Source organism: Nanorana parkeri, unplaced genomic scaffold, assembly GCF_000935625.1.
Source record: "Nanorana parkeri isolate BGI_ZX_2015 unplaced genomic scaffold, ASM93562v1 scaffold387, whole genome shotgun sequence".
Lineage (NCBI taxonomy): Eukaryota > Metazoa > Chordata > Amphibia > Anura > Dicroglossidae > Nanorana > Nanorana parkeri.
In genome coordinates, this window is record NW_017306655.1 from 1,164,820 (window position 1) to 1,174,496 (window position 9,677).

At 44.4% G+C, this 9,677-nt stretch overlaps 1 protein-coding gene across 6 annotated transcripts in view; it reads left to right on the plus strand.

The window, feature by feature from the left end:
• The first annotated feature begins 17 nt into the window (after nt 1–17).
• The window catches only part of LOC108789328 (E3 ubiquitin-protein ligase Hakai), a 17,713-nt gene continuing 8,053 nt past the window's right edge, over nt 18–9,677 (plus strand). For 2 of the 6 annotated variants that reach the window (XM_018559301.1, XM_018559305.1), the window contains exons 1-4: nt 19–203; nt 2,267–2,434; nt 4,087–4,190; nt 5,225–5,308. In XM_018559301.1, the coding sequence (XP_018414803.1) occupies nt 47–203; nt 2,267–2,434; nt 4,087–4,190; nt 5,225–5,308 (513 nt within the window). In that variant the 5' untranslated portion in view covers nt 19–46. Of the gene's footprint in view, nt 204–2,266; nt 2,435–4,086; nt 4,191–5,224; nt 5,309–9,677 lie in introns of all 6 variants that reach the window. The other 4 variants (XM_018559306.1, XM_018559302.1, XM_018559303.1 and 1 more) reach the window with 4 other exon arrangements.

Genomic DNA, 9,677 nt, shown 5'->3' on the forward strand with positions numbered 1-9,677 from the left:
ATGCTGTGATTGGCGGATGTCCTCGGGGTGTGTATTTCCGGCCTGAATGCGTGCTCCCGACCGACAAGCGCGCTCTTGGTACATCCATGCTCGTTCTGGACACCACTCATGCGCGTTCCAAGTGGTTCTATTCCTTCCCTTTCCTGTAACGTTGTGTGACTTCCGCTCCCGGAGTGCTCCGCGCCGCATCATGGACCATAGCGGTGAGTGTGGGGGGATCGGCGGTACGGGCTGCAGACTTCACCCTGCTGTCCCTTCCCTGCTGGTCCTATCATGGCTCTCCGTTTGTCCTCGACACCCTCCCACGCCCTGCCAGTGCGGGGCGCCGCCAAATCTGCTGTGCCTGCTTCCTGCTCCTATGACGGAGACTAAGGCCTGGGCCGCCCTCTTCCTGATAGGAAAGGAGTGAGGGGACCTCCGAGCTGTCAGTGTTCAACCCAACCAAAACTTCTCCATCACTGATTCCACAATACACTTGTCAGTGCTGAACCCAGCCAAGACTTCTTCATCACTGATTCCCCAATACACTGTCAGTGCTGAACCCAGCCAAGACTTCCCCATCACTGATCCACCAATATGCTGTCAGTGCTAAGTCCAGCCAAGACTTCTCCATCACTGATCCCCCAATACACTATCAGTGCTGAACCCAACCAAGACCTCTCCATCACTGATCCACCAATAGACTGTCAGTGCTGAACCCAGCCAAGACTTCTCCATCACTGATCCCCTCCTATACACCATCAGTGCTGAACCCAACCAAGACTTCTCCATCACTGATCCCCCCCCCAATACAGTGTCAGTTCTGAACCCAACCAAGACTTCTCCATCCCTGATCCCCTCCTATACACCATCAGTGCTGAACCCAACCAAGACTTCTCCATCACTGATTCCCCAATACACTGTCAGTGCTGAACCCAACCAAGACTTCCCCATCACTGATCCACCAATATGCTGTCAGTGCTGAGTCCAGCCAAGACTTCCCCATCACTGATCCACCAATACGCTGTCAGTGCTGAGCCCAGCCAAGACTTCCCCATCACCCCCCCCAATACACTATCAGTGATGAACCCAGCCAAGACTTCTCCATCACTGATCCACCAATACACTGTCAGTGCTGTACCCAGCCAAGACTTCTCCATCACTGATCCATCAATACACTATCAGTGCTGAACCCAGCCCAGCTCAGACTTCCCCATCATTGATCCCCCAATAGACTGCCAGTGCTGAGCCCAGCCAGGACTTCTCCATCACTGATCCCCCAATACACTCTCAGTGCTGAGCCCAGCGAAGACTTCTCCATCACTGATGCCCAAATACACTGTCAGTGCTGAACCCAGCCAAGACTTCTCCTTTACTGATCCCCCCAATACGCTTTCAGTGCTGAGCCCAACCAAGACTTCTCCATCGCTGATTGCCCAATACGCTTTCAGTGCTGAACCCAGCCAAGACTTCTCCATCACTGATCCCCCCAATACACTGTCAGGGCTGAGCCCAACCAAGACTTCTCCATCGCTGATTGCCCAATACGCTTTCAGTGCTGAACCCAGCCAAGACTTCTCCATCACTGATCCCCCCAATACACTGTCAGGGCTGAGCCCAACCAAGACTTCTCCATCGCTGATCCTCCATACACTGTTGGTGTGGTTTCAGTGCTGTGCCCACACAGGCTTTTTTTCCCAGTCTTTCCTTCCTTCGCTCGCAGTCTTTCCTTCCTTCGCTCGCAGTCTTTCCTTCCTTCGCTCGCAGTCTTTCCTTCCTTCGCTCACAGTCTTTCCTTCCTTCGCTCCTTCTTACCATACATAGGGCTGATTGGAAGAGGTGGGCTGGGGCACGATTAACTTTGGATCCATTACGGTTCCCTTCATTGTGAATGCAGACTGTGCCTGAGCAATGGGGTCTCAATGATCACAGCAAGCAGAAGGAGGCATCACTGTGGTCTGTACCAATAAACACTTCCTTATAGCACAGTGTGAGCACAGGATGGTGAGGGGTGGCGAAAAGGGACAGTAGTCATCTGGCACAATTCGGTTCTACCATGCCCAGTGTATATATACGTAATAGTCTTCAGAGTATCAAATCTGGTTAAATGAACGGAAGCAGTCATATAGCCATACAACTTTCAATGCAATGTGATTGTCACACCATATGCACAATCCTATTCCACTACCACTAGAACTCGATCCCAAAAATAATTCTTTTATTTTAACCTCTATTAAAGTACTTGCAGGCCAGTTGCTAATTTGTTTTGTCATTTATCTCTTTTTAGACAATGATTTACAAGGGACAAACAGTATGGGATCCTTGAGTGGATTGGATGTCAGGCGACGAATTCCAATTAAACTAATTTCCAAACACCCAAACAAAAGTAAACTGTCACCTCGACCCCCACGAAATATGAACCGAATCCCTGCCAAGTCTCAGCAAGGTGAAGAAGGTATATTGTATTATGCTTTAGCATTTGTTTATTTCTGCTGTATACATTTTATTCTTTGGTGAATAACTTTGATTATTTTGTGTGTTCTCTTATACCTCAAATGAAAGCAGTTTCTTCATTTTACAAAGGGCGGATCTGTAGTGATCAGCAGAACTGGGGCAACTACTGAAAATGTAGAGGTTACATTTCTGTTCAGCTTTAAAGGTTCAGTCCACCATTTAGACTTTGTTTCATGTCACTGCTATATTTAGGTTGCAACATGAAATTTGGTCACAGACAACCACCTCCTAACCTGCCCCCCTTGCCTCAATTGCAGGATGCATCTTCTAAGAGCATTTTGGTTTTTTTTGTACATATAATTTAGAGCGGCTGTGTGTGCTTCTGCCAACACACAGCAATACGAAATCACCTGCACTCCATACAACGTACAGACTTTGGATGAAAGGTTGGTACTTGAAGTGACAACATGGATGGCGCCGTGTCAGATACAGCTCATAATAGAAGTCACCAGCACTCAATGATACGTGCAAGAAGTAAAGCACTTTTTATTAAATTGTCACATGTGACATGAAACGTTGGCTGTATGACGCATGTGACAATTTAAAGGGTTTCTAAACCCTCCGTTTTTTTTGCATAGATCAGCTGCTATCAAGCAGGAGATGTATGCAAAAAGTTTTTTGTTTTGTTTTAAAATACCACTTTAACAGCAGTTTAAACTTACCCCGTCTTTTCCGCGCGCTCCCGTCCGAGAATCCAAAACTGCATGGGCGGCCGCAAAGCATCTTGGGGCGGGCACATGCGCAGTTCGCATTTTTGACCAAGAGACGAGCAGAGACGCAAGGTAAGTCTATGGACGCGTGCACCCGCATGCAGACACCGCAAGGACAGAGGAGTCAGCGCTGGATCGGAGATCCGCCACACCGCTGGAGGGACAGATGAATAAATCAGAAAAGATCAGATTAAGAGGCATCATTTAAGGTAAGTGTTAACATTGGGGGGAGGGAAACATTTTTTTGACTTTAATGTCACTTTAATAAAAAGTGCTTTACTTCTTGCACACATCATCGAGTGCTGGTGACTTATATTATACGGACTCTTCTACCTACACAGCCGCATCATCCATTCACAGGAATTGATGAACGAAAATACTCCAACTTGCATCTGCCATGGTGGCGTAGGTGCTCAGCAGAACGTGCTGACAGCAGGGCAATGTCTTTGCACTTGTAGTCCATTCACAATAGCCTCCAGCTCTGTACAGAACCCGTATTGGGGTAAACAATGCATGAGCATTGCAGCCGTGACGCACTGATTGCACTGCTCTGCAGGCCTGAAAGCAAAAATGTAACAATTACATTTTTTTTTAAAGTATTATTGTATTCCTTTTTTATTTTTTCAAAAATTGTACTGTGCCTTTTGAAATGAATAAACAGATGCTCACAAAGACTGATTTGATGATTAAAAAAAGGACAAAAATGCCAGCTCTGTAGATCGCTCCTTGTAAAGCAAACACATGTTCGAGACCAAACCTCTTGTCTCTTTAGTCTCCAGTCTTCATGGTAGTTTAATTCTGCTGCTGTTTATTTTTAAACTGCTTTGTGACAGTAACACCCTCTGACCTGGTAAAACCAATCTCTATTTCTTTTTGTCTCAAGAAGGTTTTGATTATAATGAAGAAGAAAGATATGAAAATAAAGCAAGTGACATGTTTGGCAATCAGCGAAGATTTCCTGCAGCACACATATTTTGGGATTTTAAGGTACAATGCCAATGGAATATCTCTCCCTCTCTCCCCCCACAACATCGTACCCTGCCTGGGTTTCACTATAGGCTTTTATAAAAAAAAATGTTGCTAAATCAGACTTGTTACAATGAATGTTGTATGGGCTGATATTGGCAAAATGATTAAAGGACTATGAGGTGAGTGAATTACACTCATCCCCATAGTTAGAGCCGACATGTGACATTGAAACTGTCACAGGTCATCTCTATTGGTCGGGAAGTGAGTGAAAACATACCGCCGCTCGCTCACTTCCCGATCATCTCCCTGCATCATTCACCACTCCCCCGCAAAGATACCCCCCTCTCTCCTGATCCTCCAGCACTGACTGGAGGGACAGACAGGGGAGGAGGCGGGCATAGGTAGTGATACAACAGTGTAATGTTTCATTATTGTGAGTGATCCCAAAGATGCAGCAAGAGTGTAAATGTGATGTATTGCAGCTTACCAGCCTTCAGATGTGGTGGCTGCATTCGTTTTTATTTTACTATTTTCAGTCATTTTTGTTCTTTATTTTCACCTGGTGATCCTCCCAGTACCGCACTTCCTGTCCTAGGTTCATAACACTCACTTACTGTACTGTATCTATAAACTAGGAGTATTGTCACCCTAGGATGGAAAGTTGGAGCTCCAGAACCCCTCCACCTCTCCTCTGCAACATGGTCGGAGATGTTCGGTAGTTCACAGAGGGGACCTGGGCAGGAACATAACACTGCTTCAGATGACATTTGCAGTCAAGTGCACAGGCACTGGATTTTTGGCAAGATCAACTGATATTTTCTGCACTTAGTGAACAGCCATTACAAAACTTTTTCAACGGTCTATTTAACAAACCAAAAGGGAGCTAATGAGAGAAGTTTAAAGGTTTACAAACACTTTAAGACCAGAAACGTTCCAGTATTTACACTGGGTTCAAGGAGGTCATGTTTGTGTAAAGCTAAACTAACTTGTGATTTTCTCTGTCTTCACATAATTCTTATATTTGGGTAAACTTGTCATTCTCATTTTCTCAGCTAAACCTTATTGGAGAAAAGGAGGATACTCCTGTTCATTTCTGTGACAAATGTGGCTTGCCTATCAAGATATATGGACGCATGGTAAGTAATCGTTTAATTCTCTGAGCACGGTTATGGCTAGAAATGGATGTTCTGGTTGTGTGCCAACCTCTAGATAAAGCAGCGTATAAAGGAAATATGGTGCGAGGAACTCATTGTGTAACTAGAAAATTGGTGATTTTGTCTGTATTTGTAAAGTGAATAGTATAGAGCGCTATCTCAGGGGTGTGGAAATTTAAAAAAAAAAACTACTTGTCCAAGGACTAAAGCGGGGGCCAATCTACTTGTCCCTCATGACAATCTACTTGTCCTGATACGAAACAAAATGTAACCATAACCGTATTTAGCAATGCCAAGAAGAGCTTCTCGTTGGTCAGTGCCGTCAGGTGACTGCGCTGACCAACGAGTGCTTGAATTTTGCGCTCACACAATGCCCCATGCATGCGTTTATTCGCATGCAGATGATAGGGGTTGGTTTAAATTTTTTTGATTTTTATTTTACTTTTTTTTTTTGCTTTAGAATATTTGTTATTAGTTATTTTTTCCTTTATCGCCTTTTTTTATGTATTTACATTTGTATTATTTTTCTTCCATTTTTATGTGTTTACATTTTTAAGTGTTATATTTTTTTACTTTTTTTTTTTTTCACTTGAATTTATTGCTATCTCACACAAGGGTAACAAGCCCTTGTGTGATAGCCTTTGGAGGTGACAGGTTCTCTTTATTGACCCTATCACCTCCAACACAGGAGTTCTAGCACAGCACTGTGCACGTTCTCCTGTGACAGGGTGGCTGCATTCCTGTGTCACTGCACACACGGAGCATAGTAGAGAACCGTTCTCTGCCCTGCTCTGAAACCTAATTTTTCAGTGGTCACGGATCCCCCACAAGAGGGGGGGAGCCTGAAGACCACAGCAAAAAGGAAACCCACGTGCAGTGAGACAGGCAGCCGGGAGCAGTACACGGCTGGCCGGCCGCTGGAGCTACAGGAAGGGGGAGGGGCAGGAGGGGAGGGGAGCGAGGATTCAGGCAGGTTACGAGTGATTTTTTTTTTCTAAAATCACTTGTATAAAACGGCTCCCACACTACATTTAGCCGTGCTGCTTGCCCGCAGCCGGGCAGAATGTCGAAAAAAACTGCTCGCCCGAAACTGCCTGTCCTGGGCGTCGGGCGATAGGAATTCCACACCCCAGCTATCTGTTTTATATGTGTTGCTAGTTAAAGCGTATCTAAACCCAAAAACAAATGTAATACATTGCAGTGTACCAATCCTTAAATGTGGTGGCTGCATTCGTTTCTTTTTAGTGTTTGTTTTTTATTTTCACTTGGTGGGCCAGCCAGTAACACACTTCCTGTCTCTGGGTAGCTCCACTTTATGGAGGAGCAACATAGCCACCCTAAGACAGCAGCATTGTCACCCTGTGGGGAGGGTAGTGTTACATGGACTAGCAGATATGGATGTTCAGATACCAAGTACAAGTACAGATACTTTTTCCAGCTCCGTGACTAGACTAGAGAAAAATTCAAAAGTTAGGAGGCAGCTGTCATTTTTATGGAGCATACGGCGCTCCTGGGATTTGTACATCTCTGTTTTAATGTATGATTATTTTTATTTTGTTTTATACATATATATTCAAGATGCACCGATACCATTTTTTTTTTTTTCTTTTCTTTCAAGCACTGATACTTGTCCAAGTACTCCCATATACGAGTACTGATACATTTTTGTTTATTGTAATGTGGCAGTTTTTCTAAAACAATACAGACTAATGATTTCAGGACAGTGGTTGGGAGCCAGGTCCCAGCTGCAACCCTGGTGGTTCTTGGGAAAATGTCAAGTATCGGAACTGGCATCTTAAAGGAGAACTATGAGATGAGTGATTTCCACTCACCTCATAGTTGTAGCCGTACTGTGACAATGAGACTGTCACAGGTCGGCTCAGTAGATCGGGAGGTGAGCGAACACATACCGGGTTCGCTCACCTCTCGATCCTGTCACGGCTCTCTGCCGTGACAGGGGGAGGGGCTGGATTCCCCTCTCCCCGCTCCGATCTGCCAGCGCTGACTGGCGGAATGGACGGGAGGGGGCGGGTACAGCTGGCTCTGCCTCTATATAGGCAGAGCTAGCTGTCATTCACGCAGCTGGGCGGATCTGTCGGGATGTCCATGTCGGGATCCGCTCCGGCTGCGGCGTCTCAGTATACCGCGAGCTGTAGCTCGCGGTATACTGAGCTTAGGGTAACGGGAGGACGCTAGTTTGTGTCCTCCCGTTACCCTAAGGAGAACTATGGGGAAAAACACTGACCCCATAGTTCTCCTTTTAACATCCCTACTAGCAGAGTTAGATGAACTTGACTAAGAAATAAAATCTGATCTCCAGTGAACACTTTTTAAGCCGTTACAGCAACAGTTTTTTTGTTTCCCCTTTTGGGATAGAGGTTTTACATAAATAAAAGCTTAGGGGTAATCGCCCCCATCAGTGTTAACTGGTGTGTCTGAACTGTCTGTCACTTTTGCCGTACTGCTTGGCCTGTTAAAGGAATTTGAAAAATAGCAGACTTACTGGCTGGATCACCAGGTGAAAATGAAGGACTGTATTAATGTATTAATACAGTCCTAATGTATTATGGACTGTATCTGACACGGCGCCATCCGTGTTGTCACTTCAAGCACCAACCTTTCATCCTAGGTATGTACGCTGTATGGAGTGCAGGTGATTTCGTATTATCGTCCACAAACAAACAGGCACAGCAAGGCAAAACACTTCATTCTCACCTGCTCCCCTCTTCCCTTCTCCAGGCTAGTAGATAGAGATTGAGCTCACCCTTGTGATATTGTACTGACAGAAAGTTCAGGGAAGCAGAGCTGAGAAAGATGGAGCAAGCTTGTTTGGCAATATGATAACTGTAAGTTCTTGGGGGTAGAGCTGCAACAATTATTCGATTTAAAATCGGCGATGGAAAACGTTGTCAACGTTTTCCATCGTGCATTCGTCGGCTAAAATTCAAATTTCCCGCTCGCCGCTCAGCTATAGAGGAATGCAAGCAATAGTACATTTATACTATAACGTACTATTGCTGGGATTTGTAGTCCTTTGTAGCTGGGGTTATTCTGCACTGCGCTGCATATAATGTATTATTGCTGCGATTTGTAGTCCTCTATATCTGGTGGTATTCTGCAGTGTGCTGTATAATGATTATACAGCGCAATAGAGAATACCACCAGCTATAGAGGACTACAAATCCCTGCTATAATACATTATATACAACGCAATGCAGAATACCAGCAGTTACAGAGGACTACAAATCCCAGCAATAGTACGTTATAGTATAATGTTGTACTATTGCTTGCGTTTGTTGTATTCCTCTATAGCTGCTGGTATTCTGCATTGCGCCGTATAATCATTATACAGCACACTGCAGAATACCACCAGCTATAGAGGACTACAAATCCCAGCAATATATTATAGTATAAGGTACTATTGCTGCATTCCTCTATAGCTGTATATTGCACACCACACTTTTTTTTTACTTCCACCGCGCCATGCTTGCTCCCGTGATGGACATCAATCTCAATAGAAACTAGTAGTCCATCACTGGAGCATCCCCCCCCCCCGATTAATCGGACTCAATAATCGGCTAACTAATCGATTATAAAAATAATCGTTAGCTGCAGCCCTACTTGGGGGGAATGTAAAGAAATACTTTGCTGGGCAATGGATATTTTTTATGATCCGGATCAATTATTGCCAAAAAAGTTTGAGAGTTTAATACTACTTTAAGGATTTGTAAGCTGCAATATACAGACGCTACTCACTTAGCAACTGAGTTCCAGTCCTACAACTAGGTCGTTAAGTTATTTGGTAAGAGGAAATCTGGCTTTCAAAAGTTTTATTGTTTTCTTCGAAACACAAAATCACAAAACACACCGTTACTCACAAAGGAGGGGGGAAAAAAGAGAAAAAAAAAAAAGACCAATTACATTACAAAACACTGACATTGTAGTTTGTATCTGGCAGGTTTCTTAAATTCACCCTGCCAAGGTATAGATTGCTGGCCTTATCATGTTATATACATATGGTTTCTTAAGACCTCCTCATAGAAACTTCCTTATTGGTCCCCTTAGTGAGGATTCAATCTTGAATCGCTATTTTTCTCCGGGGTTTACTTTAAGCCCACACTAATAGCATTATTTTATTAACAAGCCAATCAGTAACCATTGATATTAATATGAAAATAGTTACTGCCATGAAATCCCTACCCAGCATCTTTAATACAGGACCATAGGCTCAATAAGCCTTTATTATGCATGAGTAGTGCAGCTATAGGGTTGCAACCCCTTACCAAGCAACCACCATGGGTGAGACCATACCATTCCAACCAAAGTGTTTTCCCATTCCCATCATGCCAGA